The sequence below is a fragment of the Callorhinus ursinus genome, unplaced genomic scaffold, assembly GCF_003265705.2.
Source record: "Callorhinus ursinus isolate GAN/ISIS: 27379988/994484 unplaced genomic scaffold, GSC_fseal_2.0 scaffold15, whole genome shotgun sequence".
Taxonomy (NCBI): Eukaryota; Metazoa; Chordata; class Mammalia; order Carnivora; family Otariidae; genus Callorhinus; species Callorhinus ursinus.
Window position 1 is genome coordinate 2,934,938 of NW_027397077.1, and position 24,232 is coordinate 2,959,169.

The following is a 24,232-nucleotide window of genomic DNA, read 5'->3' on the forward strand; positions in this document are numbered from 1 at the left end:
GCACCTGGCGTCTCCACACTAGGGACACCTCTCACCAGGTCACTGTGCAACGCCCTGTGACCAAACCCAAAGGTCGGGTCTAAGCCCTCATCTTCCTCGGATCGCCTGTGACCACCAGTCCCTCCTGTCATTCTCTCCTGAGGCTGCTCTGTTCCCTCAGGATGTCCTCCTGCCTCTGGGGCTGGGCCTCTTGCCCTCCCTTGGGATGCTGCCCACCTTGGAGCCCTGGTGTTCCCCAGGGATCCCTCCCCTGCTCATTCTGCACCTCCCCCACCCCCTGCCACCAACAGGCCTCCCCATCACACCCAGTGGTGATGCTCAATCGCTGGCTCCAACTGAGACCTCTTTTCGAGCTGCAGACATCTCCACTTGGTTGTCCAAGAGGCATTAAAGCCAAAGAAAACCAAGCCCCCAAATTCACCATGAGAGAACTGGATTTTTTCCCCCCCCCCCCCCACTCTCCCTTCCTGGGGAAGGGCCCACCTGGCCCTTCGGTTACCGTGCATTCAGGGTAGAAATCCAGCAGCCATCCCCAGCTCTCCAAACCCTCTGTCCCACATACTGGCCCCAAACTGTGCCTCAAATCCCATGTCCTCCCCTCCATGCTGCCATCATGGTGTTCATTCGGCCCATCCTCACATGCCCCAGATGCTAGAGCATCTCCCACCTCTGTTCATTCTCCTTAACTATTTCCCAGAGTACACTTTCTAAAATGGGAATCTGGCCATGTTACTCTCCCTGCCTGGATGCCTTCGCAGGCTTCACAGAGCCTTCCCCGGGCCCAGCGTCCGAGCTCTTGGGCAGGGCCCGTGCAGGGCCGCCACAACCCAGCCCTGGACCACTGATGCAGCGCCCCCCCCAATCCCTGTGAACTACCTGCAGTTTCCCAAAGGCACTGTGCCCTCCAAATCTTCCTCTTGGGCCCCCAGGGACCCCACGTCAGCACCTCTGCCCAGCCTGCCAGGCACCTGCTTGCCTCCTGCACTGGAACCAAAACCCACTCAGGGATCACCTCCTCTGCCTTCTTCCTCATGGCCCTGGGCCACACCCAAGACAGAAGCCTTTGCTGGCCTGGCCTGTTTTTATTTGTCTTATAACACCTATCATTTAAGTACACACTGATTGTGCATGGCTGTAAATTCCTGGACAAGAGAGACAACGTCTTTCAACTTGCTGCCTGGTGCATGGCCCAGGGCCTGGCACGGAGCATGTACTCAATAAACCCAAGCTGAAGGATAATGATGATATAACAGACATTTACAAAGTGCTTCTATGCCAGGCACAGTTCCAAGCGCTTTATTGTATTTTCTCGGTTAGTTCTGCCAATAAACCTATAGGCAAAGACTATGTTATTCCCCATTTTACAGATGAGGTAACTAAAGCAGAGAAATCAAGCAACTTCCCCAACTTATATGGCTAACAGGTGGCAGAACCAGGATTCAGACCCAGGCAGTCCAAGTGTAGAACCCTCGTCTCTATCAGAAGACAAATTAGGTATTTACCAGATGCTGCTGTTAAGTGCTTGAAAAGGCTTTTCGCAATCACCTTGATGCCACAGTATCATTCTCCTGCCAACAACTGTATCAGCACGCTAACACTAAGACTGAACCAGGCCTGTTTCAGTACGTACTTAGGATAACACGACAGCATAAAAAGGACACAAGGAAGGTTCCAAAGAAACACCAAGGAGTCCAAGGCCTCAACATCCCCGTGCATTTTAATCGACAAGGATGAAACTTGCTTCAAGTGTTTCCGGGGCCCTGGGATTGAGGCATGAGCACACCTGCTGTCCAGGCAGAGACTCTCCCTCGATTAGCTCTGCCAGGAACAGGGTGACAAGCCCCAGGCCTGAGTCACAGGCCACCTGTCTCCTCCACAACAAAGTGGGAGGTAGGTAATCCCCAGATGGTTACTGTCCTCTCTCTGGAGCCAGAAAGACTTTTCCATTGGTGTTTCATTTATTTATTTGTTTGTTTGACAGAGAGAGACACAGCAAGAGCAGGAACACAAGCAGAGGGAGTGGGAGACGGAGGGCAGGCTTCCTGCCGAGCAGGGAGCCCGATGCGGGGCTGGATCCCAGGACCCTGGGATCACGACATGAGCTGAAGGCAGACGCTTAACGAATGAGCCACCCAGGCGCCCTCCATTGGTGTTTCTAAGTTGCTCAGTGGCAGGTATGAGAACTTGCCTGGCACGAGGGAGAATGACCCCCTAGACAAGTGACCTGACCTGGGGGAATAGGTCAGTACTTCTGGCCACACCCAGCACCAGCCTATTACCTGGCATGCTGCGGGAGGGCTCAGTGCTATCCCTCCTCTGCGTTCCTGGGGGCCAGCCATCATGACCCGCCATGCTACTGGCCCAAGTAAATACTTGCTAACCGGCTCTGTACACAGTGTGTAATCGATAAGGTCACAGAGAGAGGCTCCAGAAGGGAATGCCAACTGCACGTGGATGAGTTTTGGCAGGTGAAACAGAAATAGAGGCCTGCAGGGTCTGGTGAAGTCTGTGTAGAGCAAGATATTCACAAGGTGGGATTCAAAGGGAGGGAGGGGCGGTGGGGCAGGCAGACAGATGGATTTTCTTTTCCTTAACAACATGGTTAAATTAATTTATATGCCTCCTTTTGTCAAATCTCAGACTTGGGGTCATTTACAATGATGAGTTAGTAAATGATTAGTTAGTAAATGATCAGAAGGGTTTACACAATTATTGCAAGTGCGGAGCACTTGGCTTTGAGCTTCCTGGCAGCCGGGGCAAAACGGGACAAGCTATGCCTCTCAGCTTTAAGCGGCTTCCGGGAGACAGACAGATGTCCCAGATCTAAATCTTAAAGGGAATCTCTCAGGATTCCTGAGGAAGCTCACAGGATGAGGAATTAAAACATATCTGCAAAGGGAAAGGAAAAAGTGGCGAAGTTGGGGGGCGGGGTGGGGAGGGAGACGGCTACCAAGATAAGAGTCTCCAAGTCTGGTTTGTTTTCAAGAGGCTGCCTCTTCCGGGTGCTCAGAGCCCCTCTAGACCTCTGAAGTGTTTCGGGAACACAGAGAGTTCCTTGATATGACACACCCTCAGAGTGAGCAAGGTGAGGGCACCCGAGACCAGACCCTGGTCTGACTTGGGCTCTGCCCATGCCATGCTGCCTCTGGGCCAGCCCCCCTGTCAAGTGAGGCCCCCTTAGCCCCTTTCTCACTCCTTCCAGGCCCATCCCTCTTACCCCACTTCCCATGGGAGCTTCACCTCCAAGAGGGCTCCTTACACATCTGTGAGCCATTCCCTCTTCCCTTTCCTGCTCAAGCTCTGCACAGACCCATTTCCCACTGTGGTGCAGGGAATGACTGCTAAATGGTCCAGAAAGCTACGGGTGGTTGCAGCTGTTCTGATGGTCCAACCACGGTAAGATTTCAAAGCTGGAAGGGGTCTAGCAACTGTTTGGGGGAGACTAGAAGAGATTATTTTTTCTTTCTTTATTTTTTTTTTTAAGATTTTATTTATTTATTTGAGAGAGAGAGAGAGAGAGAGAAAGAGCATACGAGAGGGGGGAGGGTCAGAGGGAGAAGCAGACTCCCCGCCGAGCAGGGAGCCCGACGCGGGACTCGATCCAGGGACTCCAGGAACACGACCTGAGCCGAAGGCAGTCGCTCAACCAACTGAGCCACCCAGGCGCCCGGCGAGATTATTTTTTCTTTAAAAGATAACCTAGTAATACTAACAACCCCAAACGATAAACAATGCATACATTGTTACAAGTTGTTTATAACCCACGAAGATAGTTTTTTTGAGAAGAACTATATGCAACCTGAATTCCTGAGATACAAAACATTATAATCCTATTAGGGAGTTTCTTAGGACCCTGTAGTGGCACCTTCCTAAAAACACACCCGCCCTGGAGTGTTAATAAAGAGCCCCCAATCTGATGTGTTTTCAGTGTGAGATCGAGGCTCCCCATGCTGCCCCAGGGCCTCCCAACCCTCTCTGGACGCACTGGGTTTTGTGTAACACATCAGTGTGCTGGGAGAGAGGAAAGGCAGGTGGCTGAAGAGCCCGAGGTGGGGCGTGCCTTTAGAACATGTCTGAGTCGCTCCCCTTACTGATGGTTGATATTTGACCGATGCTTCATTTGGGGGCCCAGTTTTCTTTGGGGCCACCAGCAAAACACACCGGTGGGAAGCTGACTGGTGTTTGGGGTATAGTCTATGGTTCTCACTCACTGGGGATTGGCAGCGGTGAGAATTATTCACTCCTGCATCCAAGTGCAAGGGGCTAGACTGAGGAGACCTCCCGGAGAGGCCATGCAGGTCAGTGCGGGGTGAAAGGATGCATGCGTGCGGCGGCAGCTGGGGTGCCAGGCCAGAAGCCTTCCCGCCGCCCACCTCCCAACGTCCAGTTCCCTGACTCACGTGCCTTCTAGACACCAGTGACCTCGCACGAAGTTGTCTGATCCTGACCCTGCACCAGCCCTAAACCTGGCTCTCTGCTCACGTGTAATATAGACACAGTTGGCCAGAACAGAAGCCTTGATTTCTCTCCAAAATCTGTTCTTGACTCTCCCATTTAAGAAACAGCACTAGCAATCCCCTAGCTGCTTGAGCCAAGATGCTGGAAGACACACTCTCTAGTCCCTCTCCATTCTGTCGGCCCTTCTGAATAGTGGTTCTCAGACCTGGCCGAACACAGAGGACGCCTGGGAGCTTTAAAGCACTCCGATACCCAGGGCCCTACCCCAAACCAATCAGAGCAGAATCTCTGGGGGTGGGGCTCAGGTGTCCATACTTCTTCAGAGCTCCCTAAGGGATTCTAACGTGCAGCCAGGTTTGAGAATTAGTGGCTTAAAATACACTCCAAATCCAACAGCTTCTGTCCAGCTTCACTGCTCCCACTTTGGTCTGAGCCACCAACCATGTCGTGTGCAGACCACTGCCATCCCTCTAATCCTCCTGGGTCTCTGCTCCACCTCAAACCCCCGTTACAAGCACAAGACACTGTTTTTTTTAAAAAATCAGGTCGTGTCATGCCTCTCCGTTGGCTTCCCACTACATTGAGAGTAAAGAGCAAAGCTCTCATGAGGCCCTCAAGGCCCTGCCCGATCTGGCTTCCGCAGTCCTACCTGTGTCTTCCAGCTCCTCTTGCTCCCACTCACCACGCGGAGGTCACCCTGGTCTTAGTCCTGTTCCCCAGATGCGCCAAGTGCGTGCCCACCTCTGCGCCTCTGCACCTACTCTCTCCTCTGCCTGGAAGCCTCTGCCCTCAGGGGCTTCACCTGCCTGACTCCCAGCTCCATGTCCTTAGGTCTCAGCTCTGAATGGCACCGCTCACAGCCCTTCTCAGATCCCCTAGAGCTAAAGCAGGCCCCCTGTGCCCCAGAAAAATCACCACCACATCACCCCGATCACACTCTTCGATTATCTTTAAAATACTTATCACTGTTTGAAATCACCTTGTTCGTTCGCTCACGTCTTCACTGCCTGACCCCCTGCGCTAGGACGTGAGCTCCAAGGAGGCAGGGATGCTGGTCTGTCTTGCTCACAGCTGCCGCCGTTGCTCACAAAGGCCCTCTCACGTAGGAGGCACTCAGTGGGCATGGCATTCACTTTGTCCCTCATCAGGGCCCCCCGGGCTCTTCCCAGGGCTCTTCCCCGGGCTGCCAGCATGACCCCTGTAAAATGACAACCGGGTCTCGCCACTCTCACTCAAAATCCTCAGGGGCTCTGGACCACCCCTCGTCATCCAACTGCCCCCCAAACCCTCCCTCCTCCTCAGGTCCCACCATCCCACGCAGCTCCCGGGAGCCTCGAGGGGCCACACGCCTGTGTGCCTGCTGCTCTCCTGGCCTGGCCCGCCGTCAGGGTCTTCCGGCCCCGCCACTTCCCCCACCAACAGACGCTGCTCTCGCAACAACTGGCCAGGGCGCCACCCAGCAGCCGTCCTCGTCGGCTAGGCTGGTTCACGCCCCCTCCCTCGTTTTTCCACAGCAACCCGGGCTTTCCTCTGCCACAGCCTTTGTCGCACGGGGCTGGCCTCACCTGTTTTCTCTAGACAGAGGGCACTCCGGTTGGAACCACATACAGGTCTTCCCCCTTCTTCTTGACGCTGGCGTTACGTCACTTGGCCTTTATGAAAGACCCACTTTAGTACCTTTCGGCCAACGCAAAGACATCCGAAGAGGATGTTCGCTTTTACAACATGCAAATTGCTTCTTTGCTTGATGCCGTTTGGCTTATGAAAGGTTTCACAGGAATGTTCTCCTTTTCAGATAGTGGGGGAAACCTGTACGCCAGGCCCTTCAGGGGCCGGCTGACTGGTGACCCCATAAATGGTGCCAGGACGTGGGGGAGAAGAGGTGCTATCTGGACTGGCTATCGACGTGTAATCGAGCTGGGAAAGCTGCTCTCCCTCGGGATGGATTAACAAGCCACCGCCTGAACCGGCAGGAAATGGAGCCCTTCGAGGGAATGAGCCCAAGACCCAGGGTCTCTATTTTGCTCTCCCTGGGGCTCCCAGAAGCAGAGTCTGGGTGGCCAATGCCATGGCCAGTAGTGGTGCTTTCCTTCTCTTAATTTCAACATACTCGTCCTACGCACTCAAACTATTAAGCCACAGGAGGTCTTTATCAAATCACGCACTCTCGCCTTTCCCACACGAGATGATGAACAGGAACGGAGGGTTTAATGCCAGGGTACGCGACATTCAATAGCCACCTGCACAGCTTGGCATATTTAGCTAAGTCATCAGGCAGAACACCACCGCTTTACCCACAGATATTCACCAAGAGGCACTTGCTGCCGCCTGAAACAGGCTTGTCCAGCTTTTCAGGAAAAGATGAGCCTCGCCCAAAGTGAAGGCCATTTCCGTGCAGGTTCCTGGAACTGGATACGGCTTTAATTTCAAAAGCACCTCGCTGCAGTCCTGTCTTCACTGGGAAGCCCCACCCTGACCCAAGCCCTCAGCATGCTTTCCACTCTGTGATCTGTCCCCAGTCTCCATGGTTATCGGACTGTGCCCTTCCAACGAACGAGAGGCTAGGTTTCTGCCAGGCCAAATCCCTCCCGCAGTAGGCTCCATTGACGCATACACCAGTGTACATACAGGTACATCCAACCAAGACAGAAAGGCTGTGGCACAGGTGGTGTCCCCTCGGGGGGCCCTGAGTTCACTTTCCCACCCCAGCCCTGGCCCTCCTGTTCTCCACACTCCCAAGGTCCAGGGGAACATGCGGGCTGTGGCCATGCCAGGGCCAGAGGAGGAGAGTGTGGGCTGGTTAAAACAGGCCCAGACATACTCACGGGGTCCGTCAGCATGGCCCGGCAATGGGACGCCAGGGCCAAGAAGGCCAGCAGGTTGAACACGATTCCGTTGATGACGCTGTACACGTAGTCTCGGGATGGAATGAGCATGACAAAGAGGACCACGAATTCCGCATAGAGGACCAGAAACCAGGTGACAATGGCACAGGCAATGCCACAGCCATCGCGGATAAACCACATGGTTCCCACAGGACCGTGGTGGGGAGGTGGGACACACTTCTCTGGCTGGAGGTATTCTGGCTTCCGCTCAATGTCTCGGAAGTGGTGGGTGGGGATAAGCATCATAAGCTATTCTGTCCATACTGGCATCTGGAAGAGACAAGAAAGGACCCAGAAAATGGGTGGTGTCTTGTTATCAAGGATATTTGACAAAATTACCTTTCTAAAGTGAGCCATGAGGGATGTCTGGGTGGCTCAGTCGGTTAAGCATCTAGCTTTGGCTCAGGTCACGATCCCAGGGTCCTGGGGTCGAGCCCCACGTCGGGCTCCCTGCTCCGCAAGGAGTCTGCTTCTTCCTCCCCCCCTTCCCCCCAACTCGAGCTTGCTCTCCCTCTCTCAAATAAAGAAATAAAAAAATCTTAAAAAAAATAAAATAAAAAATAAAATGTGAGTGCTTGGGACACCTGGCTGGGTCAGTTGGTAGAGCATGTGATTCTTGATCTAGGGGTCATGAGTTTGAGTCCCAAGCTGGGGGTAGAGTTTACTTAAAGAAAAAAGAAAAGTAAGTTCTCTTCCTTCCTGCCTTCCGAAAGTTAACTTAGCTTTTGTGAAATAGGGCCACCTTGCCCAAAGCCTTCACATGACAGATATGCAAAGGGAGTCTTCCAAGGGCAAATGCCTCACCCAAGGTCGGCTGGAGCTGCAGCTGCACAAACAGGACACCAGTTCAGAAGTGAGGCTAGAACTCAGGTCTCTCTGTTTACTAGGGATCGATCTACTGGGAGGATGGTGTCAACGGATATGTTCTAGTTGTGACTTAAAAGACAAGACGGGACACCGAGTACCAAGCCCTCTGGGAAAACTCTCTTTAGCATGGACACTGCTGCCTCTATGCCAAGGACAAACCCAGAGGCTGGTGTTGAGGCTGTCTGGGGTTAACAGGGATGAGTAGGAGGAAAGGACCTGGTGACCTAGAACATCTTTGGACTCATTGTCCAACATTCTCCCGTTTGGGCCATAGGACTGAAAAACCCCGGATAGGGAAGGTTCTTGAAACCAACCAGGTTTTTCAGTCCTGTGGCCCAAACAGTTGATTTCCCGGGAATCAGAGACTCCCTGAGTTCTGCCCTCGCAGGTGATGGGGTCAAGTGGAGAATGCTGGACAATGAGTCCAAAGATGTTTCTGTACCACCGAGCTGTGAGGCTCTCTGTGAGCCTTTGTGTCCTCACCTGCGGAGATAACCCCCTTCCCGCCCCAGCACCCCCTCCCAGGGCTGGTGTGAGGCTCCAGGGAGCTGGAGGTGCTCCTGATGAACGCTGTAGGCCATAACAAGCCCACATACCACGGACCCCACACACATGGCATAGTCTCTCTAGGAAAGACATCCATCCCTTCCAAAACAAGTGCTGAGCAACACGCCCCTTCTTCCTAGCAGCTGCAGCCCGCGTCTCTGGAGACAGCAATGAAATAACTCAGGATCGATAATAAAGTCGATCTGTCCACAGCATGCCCGAAAGACGCAGCAAGTACACATTTCCTTCCTCTGATTCCTTATCTTACACGTGGCGGCCTGTTGCTCACCAGGCCGGTTTCTCAGTCAGCAACTGCGCCGGCACAGGCTAGCCCCAGATGGAGGCGCCACAGAGTGACCCCTGGAGCTGTCTACAGCACTGTGAGTGACATCTTCGGGCTTCTGAGAACTCCAGGCACTTCGCAGCGCAGGCAACCATTCACAAGCATGCTGGCTCTGCGTGTTTTTCTGGAGGCTGGGGCTCTACAGGACATGGGCAAACCTTCAGTGGTTGTGCTGGGCTTTCCTCACCCTTTGGCCTTCTTCCTCCCCAGCCCTCCTCCCCAACAAAGAGCCTCTGGACTGAATATGCTGTAGTCATGACGAGGAAGGACGTGTCCAGAAAGCTGAGCCGGCAGTCACTGCTACTCAAATTGACAGACATTCTCAAGTCAAAAGTTGCAGCGGCTAATAACGAAAGAATAAGGCCAGGGCCTCCCCTCCCCAGGACGGCAGAGAATTAGTGGCCGAAAGGCAGTTCGATGCGTACCATGTACTTATCCAAAGAAACACTTTGGACTCATTGTCCAACATTCTCCACTTGACCCCATCACCTGCGAGGGCAGAACTCAGGGAGTCTCTGATTCCTGGGAAATCAACTGTTTGGGCCACAGGACTCAACAAATAGGGTGACTATCACACGCTGGGTACACTGTGCTGGGAGCTGAGGGACAGGAAGTCATGACGTATGGAATAACCATCCCAAGTAGAGTAAAAGCAGTGGTTCCCCACAGGCCGTCAATCAGAATCTTCGAATAAAGCAACCTTGTGCTCTCCACGAAGACAATGGCAATTGGTGCCGCCAGCGACAACCTAGAGGCATGAACAATGAGGACACCCTTCTGAGGCACCAAATGGAAGGGCAGCAGGAGCTTGCACACTGGACCCGGGCCCAGCAGATTCTAAAATTCTAAGCTCCGTTCAACCAAAAGCCAACAAATGAAAAACTGAAATCCCATGAAATCCCACGAGTCCAAAGCTGATCAAAGCTCACCACTTTGACAACTCCCACAGGCAAGCATTCTCTTGGTTTTTCCTGCTGCTGTACAGGTCTGTAGGTACCCAGGCTCTAAACCCATAACGTTTTACTGGACCACAGCCATGCCATTCGAAGACGTATTGTCTGTCTGCTTTTGCATAACAATGGCACAGCTGAGCAGTTGTGATGAGACCTAATGACCTGCGAGGCTAAAGCCTAAACTATTTACTCTCTAGCTTTTTTTTTTTTAAGATTTTAGTAATCTCTAAAATATTTAAGTAATCTCTGCACCCAACGTGGGGCTCGAACTCATGACCCCGAGATCAAGAGTCGCATGCTCCACTGACTGAGCCAGCCAGGCGCCCCTACGCTCTAGCTTTATACAGAAGTTTGCTGACCCATGGTTCGAGGCGGTTGTTACCCACCAGATAACTGAGATCTGTCTTGGCTCCAGCTTTCCCTGCAGAACAGCTCAGTGTGACAGAAATGGGTGGTTACAACTCACCCCACCCCACCCATGTCTGTGGCAGCAAAACCTCCTGTCATCTGCAGCCCGAGGGTCATCTCGCTGAAAGCTGTGTACTCCATCAAGCTGCTCTTCAATTAGCATAAAAGGTGTGGTTTTCTGAAATGGATGATCACTGAAAATAAATTTCAGAACAATGCTCCCTTGTAGGTATTTCCAGTGATTACATTACACTCATAGTATATTCAGACCAGTTGACTGTATTCGCTCGTCAATTACTCATTCTTGATCGTACACATGGCAACGACTTGACTAGAGTAATGTTGCGTATGTGTGGTTTTGCTGAGGAACAGACCCTTCCACATAAGTAAATTTCCCAGTAACTGTGGCTTGTTCCTGAGCAGATACACAGTTTAACCATTAGGATGGTTAAGGTGGAAATAAAAAAATAAAACACGGAAGTAAAATAAAAAACAGACCAAAAAAAAAAAAAAGATACTATACCCGCTCCTGTCTTAAGTACAATAACCATCCATTTCTTTGGAATGATTTAGTTATTACCGGGAACATCAATTACTGGAATGTATCAGGGAGTGATGTCCTCCGGGGTCATGGAGACTCACTGAGCTCTTGGCCTCACACCAACTGGCCTGTGCAGACCAGAATTCTAATTCCAACATCTCCTTTGTATGGTTCTTTGTCTCCCTCTTCCATTCCTGGCTACTGTCATTCCCGTGCCTATAGTTGCCAACCCCCCTGACAAATTCTCCATTTATGACCGCTAATTGGCTGTGGGCTGGAAAACAAATAAAACTAAAGCCGGTTTAGTTTTATTTGTTCGTAAAAGAAGGGTACTCATTCTCGGTAACAGGCCTTTAGGGAACACCTGCTATGCTCTCCCACCACACAGGTCCTGTGGGCTGGAAGCCCTGTCTTTTCATCAGCCCAGGGCCTGGCATGTAGTAGCCATTTACTGTGTGCGTTTGTTACACAAATGCTTGAGTACGATGCCAGAGCTCTGTGATCCCAGGCCCACCTCTGGAAGCCCTGTCTGCTGCCTTTCAGGTGTGTGGCCATATCCCAGACGGAGGAGGGTGCACCAAGTAGACTGTGAAGTAAGTGGACTGTGACTCTTTTTTTTTTTTTTTCAAGATTTTATTTATTTGAAAGAGAGCAAATGAGAGATAGAGAGCACGAGAGGGAAGAGGGTCAGAGGGAGAAGCAGACTCCCTGCTGAGCAGGGAGCCCGATGTGGGACTCGATCCCGGGACTCCAGGATCATGACCTGAGCCGAAGGCAGTCGCTTAACCAACTGAGCCACCCAGGCGCCCTGGACTGTGATTCTTATTTAAGTAACCAGAACGTTCCATCCTTAAACAATGTGGGAACCAAAGAGTGTACAGAGGAGCTCTGTTTTCCCCTCACTGGTGAGGGAGAACCTGTGATCTGGGCCAGCACCCAGACAAGGGCACACTTGGCAGACTCAGACACCAAGTACTGAACTCAAGTTCACATTCCAACCCACACTTCAGTGTTTCAAAATATCCTGCTCAAAACCAATCAAAGCACATGGCGGTGAAGAGTTTATTTAACCCCAAGGACCCTCAAGAGCAATGGAAGTAGCTTTCCAATAAGGATCTGTTCCTTAGTCAACTGGAAATCTTAGAAATACGGGGAAAACTTCACCTTGAACAAATTGTGCACCTTCCCTTCATTCTGCCCCTAATGACCACAGCAGAAGAGGCAAATGTTGACCTTTTCTATTTTGAATTAGGGAAACTCCAATCCTTGGGGTTGAGGAGAGGCTCTTTGCCCATGACCGACTGCCCACATGAGTCCTTGCTTGTGACCGTTGGGCAGACTGTTTGCTCAGGCCTCTGGGTTGTGCACACAAGGAGGCTGGTGGGTCCGGGGACCTTTAATCCTGCCCACCAGCTCACCCCTCAGGAGGACGGCCTCCTCCAGCCCCCCCCCCCCCACCCCTTTCCATCCCATTCCTTTGCCCTGTTGACCCTCTAAATTCTCCTGTCTTCAGTTCAGTTCAATTCAAAAACATATTCCCGGAGCAGCCACTAAATGTAAGCAACTGTGCGGGGGCTCACACAAGGGATGATGAGGACCATAATGTGTGTGTGCTGCCCAGTTCAGGCCCTGCCATTCCCCTCTCCCAGCTCCCAATCTGCTAAGTCTAGTCTTACTTGCTTTGTTCTACTTAACCTGCAAGTCCCATTTTGTTCGGCATCAGAGCCTGGTATCTGGCAGGAGTATGTGCTCAAATCATTTCTTGAGTGAATGGATGCAGAAATCGGACAGACCTACCCCACAATGACCCTAAAACACAGGTTTCTAATGAACAGCACAATGGAGAGGCAAAAAGGACCCTCCCCCCCCCAAAAAAACAAAGCCCAGAAGAGAGATAAATAGACTTTCTCATGGCCTGGGCAGCTAAAGGGAGAGGATCTGAGCAGGGTACGGAGCCAGGTGAAGCGTTCTGTTCAGACAGAGGCAGGAAGAGTGGTGATGCAGGGTGGGGGTGCTGGATGTCTGGGGCTGTGTGCCTAAGTGTGCGCATACACGAACTGGGTTGGGACTAGGACTAGGAGGTGGTGGGCGCTAAGTGGAAATGAAGCGCTAAAGGTAGGATTATGTTATGTAGGCTATGTTTTACAAGGCCTCAGGCTTCAAGGTGAGGTGGGACTTCACCCTGGAGGTACTGGGGAGGCACCCCAGTCTCTGAGGAAAGCTATCAGGACCGTGGTCATGCTGTGGTAAGGCCGCTCTGGCACTGACAGACAAGACAAAATGAGACAGACGAGAGGGCTCCGAGTCCACCAGAGGGCAACGAGCCCGGGGAGGCACTGAGGCAACAGGCCAGAGATGCAGTTGGGTGGAACTGGGTTTTCTGATCCTCTTCCATTTTGTGTCCAAAGAAAGATCTAAAACAATGATCATTTGGCAATTTTAATTATAGTAATCTATGTTGTACTGTTTTGGCCAACAGTTCTAGAGCATTAAGAAGAGTTGGCTTTTCGGGCGCCTGGGTGGCTCAGTCGGTTAAGCGACTGCCTTCAGCTCAGGTCATGATCCTGGAGTCCCGGGATCGAGTCCCACATCGGGCTCCCTGCTCGGCAGGGAGTCTGCTTCTCTCTCTGACCCTCTTCCCTCTCGTGCTCTCTGTCTCTCATTCTCTCTCTCTCAAATAAATAAATAAAATCTTAAAAAAAAAAAGAAGAAGAAGAAGAAGAAGAAGAGTTGGCTTTTCCATATGTTAGTAATCCATGCCCAAAGTCATTATTCTTCTACCTGGTGGATGAAAACACTGAGGCCCAGAAAGGCGAAGGGACTAAGCCCTGGGGGTAAGGAAGTCATAGGAGGACTCACGGTACCAGAGGAGTTCTAGAGCTCCCGGGAGCTAGCGATCCAGATGATAAGGAAGATGCAGTGTCTGTCAGAATGACCTTCTGAGCTCTGCTATCCGAGAATGTGGGAATTCTAAGGAAATCATCTAGTCCTCCTTCTTAGAGTTTCAGAAGCAAAAAACAGAAATGACTGATAGTGATAATTTTCTAAAACAAGAACAAAAACAAACCCCCCCTACACCTGGTCCACAGAATTGCCTCCAGATCTATAACTCACACGCTTCATTATACCTGACTACAAGTGTGCCTCCCCACTAACCCAGACAGGCAGACGCAAATCTATTTAGTGACATGCAGTCTGGGGCCCTACAAGCCCCAGGGTTTGGGGTACTGGGTTGGCGCTGTGGTATGCACTCATGACTCAATTTCCATGCTGCCTATCCAAGGCCAAGCAACATAAAGGGGTTTGAAAGGGTGATGCTATGGCCAAGCTCACAGGTCCCATCCCACTGTGGCCCATCAGCAGGTTGGCCAGACTGGATGCCTAGCCAAGTGTTGACCATTAGCGATGGCAAGAGTTGCCTGTAGTTACTCATCATTTGTTGAATTATCGGCAAGTCCTTATAAATCCATCACCTGCCCTAAGAAAACTGACCCAAAGCCCAGGCTTTATGCCTAAGGGTCAAAGACACGACCATCACATAAAACAAACAAGTTCTGTGTTGGGATGTATTAGAGCCCCCACAACTCCACTGTTCTCCATCCAGCAAGTGTCCCAGGAACTGCAGATCTTCTCAGATTGCCAACATCACTGGCTTTCACGAGCTAAAATGCTATCCCGAAGTCCCGGATTAGTTCAGCTAGATCTAAAATCCTTAGAAGCATCTCAAAGTACTTTGTGAAGATTACTTTCCTAAGACACCACACCCACTCACATTCTCACATCCACACATGCATTCATGTACAGCACAGTAGGTTTGGGGGACTGTACAGATTAAAGTAGCATTAACACACCCAACCATTAAGGCCTGTATGAAATATCTGTACACAGACTGGCTGAATAAACTCAAATCAGGTGCGATTATTTTCCCTTGGCTTAGAGACAAAGGTCATCCAAACACTCCAAAAAAAATTTTTTTTAAGGATTCACCTTTCTGGGTCCCTACTAGTAGGAACATATAGTTCATCTATAGATCAACTCAATTTCATCAACTCCTTAGCTGACGTCATGAACATCGCCAAGGTAGTAGAAACCCTTAAATCAGAGGCTTTTAACATAGGTCAGCATTTGTTTCAGGTGAACAGTTAACATTTTAATAAATCTAGTATTATGTTGAATTGCTGTCGGGCGGGGGGGCTGGCCTGATATCCTCTTGAACTTGCCCTACTAAACACTGAATTCTCACCTAAACTAATTCTTACTACAGTTAAAGAACTCAGTCTACCCTTACACAATCACTTAAAAGGTCCCCTGAAAGAAGGCAGCATCTTTTCTGGTACTTCTATCATTTTTCTCAATTGAAATTCATCTTAACGAGTATATCAATAACCTTCTATGGCTTAAATCCTACTGTCTCAAAAATATGGTGTTTGCCTCTTTTAGAACTTCTCACATTTCAGAGTGATAGACTTAAAAGCATTCAAAAGCCAGGCCTACAACTTCAAAAATAAATAAATGGTCCATGCCCTAGAAGCTTTAGTAAGGTATCTGAAAAAGTAGAAAACCAATTTATCTGAGCTACAATTCTCTTAATTTGTGTAAGGATCTAAAAGGATCATAAATTTTATACCCATTTTTACAGGGTTCTCAGAAAAAGAAAGAATGAACCATGAATCGCTGTTTGAAATATTTCATTAAAAAAAAAAAAAGAATGCGTCACTAAACTTTTTTTTTTTTTTAAGGTAAGGGTGTAGTTCAAAGGAAAGGTGCCTTATCATCTGCATCACAACCCACCAGCCAAGGAAAGGCGTCCAGCCAGGCAGAACGCCCTGGCCTGTTCTAGAAGATCTTTACCGACAAGTCTACACGATTCTTCCCTCTGCAGGAGGGTCTGTCCTGCTCTGCCTGTCTCTTGTCTTCTGATATACTCAACCTTCAACAAAACATTTGAAAAAAAAAAGAAGTAAAAAAGTAAAACATCATACCCTCAAACCAAACCCTACAGACATTAAGGTTCACTGAGAAAATCAGATAGGGGTCGGTAAGTGAAATCTGCCTTCTGGCCACCTTCTTATCAAACAGACTCATGTGCACACTCAGACTTCCAACAGTAGGCCTTCACTTCAGAACAAAGTCTGGGATTTGGACAGGTCATGGACGCTAACAGCTCTCTCACTTACCACAACGGACTACTGTACCTCACCTGGCCACTTCACCACCTCCTGACTTTCTAAATCTCCTAAAAAAATACACACCTGATGTGGGAAACAAAGGCAGAAGAAAACTTATTAAATTTCCTTACTACCTACAGCCCACTGACAAGTCCTTGAAACAGGGAGAGTGACCTTCCTCTAGGGACTCAACTGCCTCAATGTTGATACTGAGGGCAAAAGGAAACCTTAGCCCAATCCCCAGCATCCTGTAAGTTTACTTTAACGTAAAAATTCCTTTGGAAACTTCCTTTATCTCTACCCCCCAAGATAGATGTTGACAATCATCCCAAGCATATGACCCACTGATATACATCTGAAGGGTCTCATGACTGAGTTTCTACTAAACAGTAATAAATGACCTTTCCTAACAATAGCTAGCCCCCTCAGGATCCTGGAAACCTTGTTTCCAAAATACCTGGGAGGTTTACACTATGCCTAACCCCCTCCCAACTTGAAAGTATAGAATGGGCCACTCCTCATGACCCCAGTGCAGCCTTCTGCCCACGGGTCCCACCCCAGGCTTTAAAAAAACCACCTTTTTGCACCAAAGACGTCTCAAGAATTCTCTCTTGGCCATCGGCTTCGAACCCTCATGTCTTTCCTACATCACATCCACAGAGAGGATGCCACAATATAGGTCACAAACATTGGGAATCAGTAGAAACTGCACTTGTTTGGGTAACACATTCTACTTTCCCCTTTTATAGGTGTACTTTATGATATGTTATAATAATGAAGAAAATTAATGAGACTTTAAAACAAGACCATGGGGCGCCTGGGTGGCTCAGATGGTTAAGCATTTGTCTTCGGCTCAGGTCATGATCCCAGGGTCCTGGGATCGAGTCCTGCATCGGGCTCCCTGCTAGGCGGCGAGCCTGCTTCTCCCTCTGCCTCTGCCTCTCTCTCTCTCTCTCTCTGACTCTCATGAATAAATAAATAAAACATTAAAAAAAATACAATAAAACAAGACCATGCATAAGATGAACTGGTTAAAAATAAAATCACTATCTGGGTCAGAATTTTATAGCTGCAAGAAACCTTAAACACCCATCTATTAGATTTTAGCCAAACTCCTTCTGTTCCATAGATGAGGAAATCGAAGTCCATTTGAGACTTTGTCTAAAAGTTTTAGACAAAACAGGCAGTGCTGTCTCCAGGAACGGAGATGGGCACCAACATGAACCAAATGCCTATGATGATTGAGGACTTAGATAAAGCAGCTCATTGTAATTCTTACAACAACCCAGCACCTCGACCTTCTTACACTTCAACCCAGTGAGGTGCAGAAGTCTTGGGTAATATTCCCAAGGTCATACACAGCAAGGGAGTGCTAAGGCCAGGACTCAAAACCAGCTCTGCTTGCCACCACAGACCACAGTCTGAGCACAGCACATGGCTTTTTCTCTTTTTTTCCCAAAAGGGGAGGGGAGGAATGACCAAGCAGGAAACACGAGTTCTGCTTCCTACTCCCTCACACAGTGGATGGACTTGAGGAAAAGTCACTTCAACTTCGCTTTGATGGCTTCATCTCTAAAGTGACTGGGAAGGACTAGAGCTCTAAGATTTGTGACTTCTTTTGAAAAACCCAAGAAGTGGACTCAAAACACATTCCTTCCACTAGCTCCTGGAAGCCTAATTTTTTTTTTCTTTCTTCTCTGAGCCATTTGACTGACTTCTGGCAGCTGTCTCTTCAACGGATCACGACACCCCCCAGACTACCTTACACACGCTGGCCCTCAAACACTCGGTCTTTCAGAAAGAGACTGCAAGGACTACCTGACCTCTTCCAAACTCTGGTCCAGCCTGTTCTCTAGATGAGTAAAGAAATGAAGCTCAAGGAGTGAGCTCAAGTTCCACAGAATGGTTAGAGAGGTGACTAACTTCCCCCCTCAGTTTAGCGGACGGTATTTACCCCTGGCTTGTGCAGCTATGTCCCTGCATGAACTCCTCTCCTTCCAGAAGTCTGCAACCCAGCAACAAAATCTTCCCAAGGGCAACAATGTATCACCAGCCCAGCTAATTTCAACACTGCTTGTCAATGAGTGTGTTACTCTCACAGGGAACCTTCCTAATCAGGTGCACTGGCCTCTGGCAGAGTAGCTTCTCGGCTGGGTGTTCTGCCTGGTTCCTGCTACAGTGGGAGGCATGCTGAATGTAAGAGTGGGGCCCTGATTCTTCCTATGTGTCTTTTACCTGCCACCTGTGCGCCCATGTCTCCTCCTCTTTGATCTTCACAGCTGCTCTATCTTGTAGATACAGACCCTGGCTTTCCCATCCCCTTTTTGAGAGGAAGAAACCGAGGCATGGAGAGATTTGCCTAAGTTCATACTTCAAAGAAGCAGTGGAGACAGGGGATGCTCCCCAGCCTGCTCTCATTCCAGAGCCTGCTTTTTACTCCCCACTGCCACCGTTAATTTTGCCCCATAACCAGAAGACAAAAGGGAAAGGTGGGCCAGTGCCTCCACCATGACCTTGGGTTACTTACTATTTGGCTCTCTTGCCCACACATGGTTATGCGGAGATGGAGCTAGTGGACGGGCCACGCGTGGCAGCGTTCACAGGCCACAGGCCTGAACTTAAGCATTCTGTCCTCTAAGGTGGGGCCCTGGTTGAACACTAGCCAACATTTGGAAGGACTGATCCTGCCTTAACCCAGGAAGCAGCAAGGATGTGAAGCTTCAGCCGGCACAGTCACCCTAGGACTGAATCCCTAAAATCCGCTTCTGTTGGGAGAATGCTTCCTGGGGGGCCAAGTTCCGGCACGCTGTATTTTCGGAGAGAGAGACCGCCCATGCTAGGCAGAGACCAACCAGCAGGGTCCCACCTGAGGGTGCTGAAAATGGCACGTGCCCCCACATTGTGCCATGGGCAGACATGCAGCCACTGTGACATCACCCAGGTAAGCGCCTGGTTTTTTAGGGACGAAAAGCAGAAGGCCCTTGGAGGGATCTGAGAGAAGAGAGAGGGGAAAGCAAGAGAAACAGTTACTGCAATGGCACCGGGAGGCAAGAAGGGAAGCCGTTTAGCTTTAGATCCCTGCTGATGCCACTCATCCCAGGCGCCCGTAAGTGCCATGCCAGAGCGGAGCCTTGGGAAGAGCTTGAGACCGAGGAATTGGGCTGTCCACGTCCACAGCCCCTGCCTCCTTACTTGAGGGCTTCGGAGACAGAAGGGAGGCTAGTGCTAAGTGAATACAGACTGGGCTTGGAGTCAGGAGGCCACAGCTCCACTCCCACTCCTACGCTTCACTACCTCCAATTTCTGGCCAGACAGTGGCCTCATCTATAAAACGAGGGAAGACTGAGCTGCATGCTAAGATCCCTTGCAGGGTTAAGGTTCTGACTCCTCTGTTCTCATGAACAAATTCGATATTTTCTTTGTTAATTTCTTGGATTTTATGTTTACCAAAAGCATCCCTTAACTTCCGGTCCCTGTTCTTTGTTCCTATACAGAAAGAAATCCACCAATAACTGTTGGCCATTTTCCTGAGCATGCTCAGTTTTTCAACCAATTACCATTTCCTTTTGTTAATTTGCTTAATTTTTTTTTTCAGAGTGGAAAAAGCACTACCAAAATGCATCAAATATTACAAAGTGCTGACAGAGAAATCTTTAAAGTGAAGTAGGACCATTTTACATCGTTTAAATATATGTATATCCATGATCAGTTCTGAGCTTTACCATCTTGGTAAGATACACATTTTAGGGTAAAATGAGGTTTAGAACGGTTAACAGACCTGCTCAAAATCACAAAAAAATTATCTCCGGCAAAGCCCAGATCACCAGAATAGACAACCAGTAGTCTTTGCACCGATAGATCATTTTCTTCCTAATCATCTTGGCTTTCTAGATTTTCTGCTGGTATTTCTTGGTTTAGAAGCATATGCTCTGTCCATAGCCAAGTCAAAAGTTACGGCAACCAAACTGTGGCCAGAATTGCATCTGTCCCACTAGGCTTATTTTTCTAAGGTGAGATATCTATCCCACCCAAAGGGATTCCGTCTCCACAGACCCTGACCAGGAGAAATTCATGTCTCAGGTAGCCCAGAAAAATCCAGAGTTCAATTGCCAAGTTTCTACATACCAGAAAGGTTTATAGTTTGGAGGAGACTATGAAAAGATGGCGTTTTCCTGGTATTTCCTGGCATTTCTTGGATGGATAACTGAATTAGGTGGGACAGGGAACTGGAGCCTTCTTAACTTCACAGTTGAGAGCCAGGAATAACCTGGCCATTTGTCTCTGGAAATCTGCTTCCAAAGAGGAAAGTAAGTGATTAAAAACATGCAAAAACAGGAAGAAACTAGAGGCAGCATGGCATTTGCTTCCCTCCCCCGCCCAGCAGGTCAATATCCAGACCTCACTCCTCCACTTCTATTCGGATTCTGGGGCTATTAGCATGTGTATGTGTGTTTAAGTATTTCCAGATTTGCTAATCAGAATATGTGACCCCCCCTCCGTTTGTTCACACATGCCCTAAAGACCTAAGAAGCACCCTGCTACCCTCTCAAAATGAACACACATGAAGTCCGTTCCTCTAAATGAGAATAAGCTTTACCCGACGTAGTCCTATCAATTTTTCTACCACTGTAATTACGAGTTGTAATTTCTGGAAAAGCAAGACAGCCACAGACCTGTCGGCCTGACTGACAGGTTATTTATATCGAGTGTTTCTTCAGACAAGGCACAGGCAGGACAAATTAAAGTGTTTAAAGGAAACAGATCTATAGGGAAAATAGTCACTCGATTTTGCTTTTCTGCAGTGCTGGGCTAATTGTGAAAATGCAGAGGTAAAGGCCTCGTACTTGACTACCTCTCTTTGAGGCTGGGAAGATGTTCCCCTGCTGGGCTTTTAAGAGCTCTCTGCAACTTCAGCACCATGGATTCAGCATTGCCCCAAGCTCTTCTGTAACTGGCTTTTATTGCTTTAATTAACCAAGGTTAGGTGGGACAGATTTACTTCACCTCTGTAATGTCATTGTTGCCTGCTAGTGGCTAGCAGCAGCTCTTTACCTCTCGCCCTTGATACCTGGCCTGCACAATTAGCACCTTATTATAGGTTGGCCTCACGTCTAATTACCACACTGGCTCAATTGGGCACTTTATTTCATTGTCTTGTTTATGCGCTAGTTGAGTGCCTGGGCTCTCTAGCTAGAGTAAATCCTCAACTCCTTTTAGGCAGGTATGTTTTCAGTTTCCCATCTCTTTGAGTCTACAAGAACATGACACTCACAGGCATGCAAACAAATACTTCCTGTTTGAAGAGCTTCTAGATGTCTATTCTGGGAGCAAGGCACATGGTTGGCATCTGGGTCTCCATGCCTTGCCCCATCATCAGTCCCAAATCCATCAGCCTTCTCTGTTGTTGAGGGCTCTTCTCAGCTCCTCTGAGTTAAGCTCCACTTGGCCTGTATGTAACCTTTCCCCTTATCTAACAGGGTTGGCTGAAAGAGACATAGGAGCATCCCTTCAGCACCACGTTCAACGTTCCTTTAGAATAAGGATTCAAGGGATGTGAATTTATGCTTGAATAGTCTCCCTGCTTTTGGAATAAAAACTAACTACAGCCTACAGGGCAGTTAACAATTCCATAACAAACATAGGCCTCCTTCACCAAATACTTTGGCAAATGAAGTATAGTCTGGTGGGGAGACTGCATAAAGGATGGTTAGGAGGGCAAGTATGGGGGTTGGATTGCTTGGTCTCAAATCCCAGCTCTGGCACTTTCTAGTCATGTGACCTGTGACCTTGATCAAGATAATCAACCTCTCTGCACCTCAGTTTCCCAGTCTGTAAAATAGGGACAATAGTACTTGCCTCATAGGGCTCTTGTGAGGACCAAATCAGTTAATCATTGTAAAGTGCTTTAGAACAGTGCTTGGCACCTAATGAGCACTATGTTATGTTAATGTTAATGTAAGTTAATGTTAAATAAAATTAACAGAGTACAGAGATTCAGAATGGACAGACCTACAAAACAATATGCCCTGCCCCCTCCCCCCCCCCCCCCGCCCCGGCCAAGAATCTGACAATGATGGAAAAACATGCTGGTTTTATAGACTAAGGTGTTATTCTTGGCTTCTTGATTTTTCTGGCTAACATGCATTCTTTGTCTTGCTTTAATAACCAAAAAAGAACTCTGAATTTTTGAGTTTTAAAAATTATCACAACAAACATGGTAAAAAATGTTCTGGCAGCACTGAAATATAACGGTTAGTGAAGGTGTCATTGTTTCAGTAGAGAATTTAAAATAAACATTTCACTGTTTACACCTCTCAGACCTACTTAGCCTAACATGTCAGACATCATTCATAATATTATTTAGCAAATACTGCCAACTCTTCTCCAGCAAGGAACCTTTAGTCAATTGCCAGGGCAATGGTTCAAATAGATGTTCTATATTTTCGAAGACATATTGAAAGATCTTTACATAAAGATGACTCCATGGTATCCAACCCAGATTCTTCTGTCTTTTCTGATCTGTCCATTTGCTGCCACTTTTTAAATCTTCAATCCTCTTAGATATCCTAGCTACTAAAATTCCATGTTCATGGTCTCTACTTTCTGAGTAATCTCTAGAACAAAATATCATTGCTAACATCAGCAGTCCCTTGTTATCTCATCACAAAGCTCCTCACATAGAAACCAGGTGTCCAACCACACAAAGATTCCTATGTACCATGACGGGTGGGGCACCTGTGCTTTCATTCGTAAGAAAAACCTTCCAGCTTCCTCTCCCAATTTCCCTAGAGGGCAAAGTCCAACCCTGTACGCACACCCATAAGAGAACTATGGAGACAAGAAACAACTGATGTCCAGTCTACTAGGAAGTGATCATTTATTTTGGGCTTAAGAATATGGGCAGGTACTTCTTCCCTGTACCCTCCTCTGGCCCACCTCCCTAACCCCACTATGTTCATGGTGCCATCATCGTAGTTCTTAACCATGTTCTGTGGTTATGTTGACCCTAGAGCCTTTCCCTCTGCCTGTGAAGCTTCTCTGGGCAGAAGTTGTGTTTTATTTGTTTTAGTGTTCCAAAGCTGGCACAAAGCCCATCCATGGTAAGCTCTCAATAGTTACCTATGAGACAGTATGGAAGCTACTAGCTGAGAAATACATTTGTTAGATGATCAAGCTGTCAAGGGTTACTGTATTTTCACTTTTTGAGAACAGGAAGGCTCCTTAAAAGAGGAACATTTGGAAAAGTCATCAGATCCTTGCTTCAATCACTTTGGGTTAACTTTCCCCCATTTATCCACATGACCTCTTTAAAATCTGTACCATACCCTATCTTGCCTCACCTTAATGGGCTCCTTCAGTGACCCTATATTCACCTTGCAGGTATCCATTCTGGATATCCAAGGCCCTACTCCCACTTGGCCACCGCCAGGGCTGGCTCCCCTCGCCTCCCCCCCCCCCCCCCCGCTGTCTATAGCTCCCAGCGACCACACCATCAAGCCCAGGCTTCCTGCCATTGCTGGGAAGGGCTGGGGACCCTGGGCACTGTGGCCCTCGCCAGCGCCAGTTACCAAGACTCTGCCCCCTCCTCTCTTTGGGACAATGCTCCAGCGACCACTTGGGGCAAGGGGGATCCTGCAAGGTTCTGGGTCAGCGTCTGGTCAGCCCCAGAGAGAGGGGGCACGGGTGGGATCCTTGGGGTGGAGTGAGGACGCCTCGGGATTAGTGGGCACTCACTCCCGGCCCGGACCTTTCCCACCGAGAACGAAGTAAAGAGGGCTTCACCGCCTCTTCTTTTCAACCACCCTAAGGGACTAGGGAAATGCGGGACGGAGGGCGGGGGGTGGGGGGAAGAGGGGAGGAGAGCAAGGAGACAGCCCCTCAGCCCAGCCCTGACGTCCGCCTCTCCTCGCTCGGGGTCGGTCTCTTTCAGGTCTCTCTCTCTCTCTCTCTCTCTCTCTCTCTCTCTCTCTCTCTCTCTCTCACACACACACACACACACACACACACACACACACCCACACACACACACACACACACACACACACACACACACACACACACAC

The 24,232-nt window shown here is 49.0% G+C and overlaps 1 protein-coding gene across 5 annotated transcripts in view; it reads right to left on the reverse strand.

Moving 5' to 3' along the window:
• The window catches only part of ZDHHC3 (zDHHC palmitoyltransferase 3), a 55,525-nt gene that overhangs the window by 30,958 nt on the left and 335 nt on the right, over nt 1-24,232 (reverse strand). For 3 of the 5 annotated variants that reach the window (XM_073901055.1, XM_025885686.2, XM_025885687.2), the window contains exon 2: nt 7,284-7,613. In XM_073901055.1, the coding sequence (XP_073757156.1) occupies nt 7,284-7,589 (306 nt within the window). In that variant the 5' untranslated portion in view covers nt 7,590-7,613. Of the gene's footprint in view, nt 1-7,283; nt 7,614-18,696; nt 19,024-20,294; nt 20,459-24,232 lie in introns of those variants that run through there. The other 2 variants (XM_073901057.1, XM_073901056.1) reach the window with 2 other exon arrangements.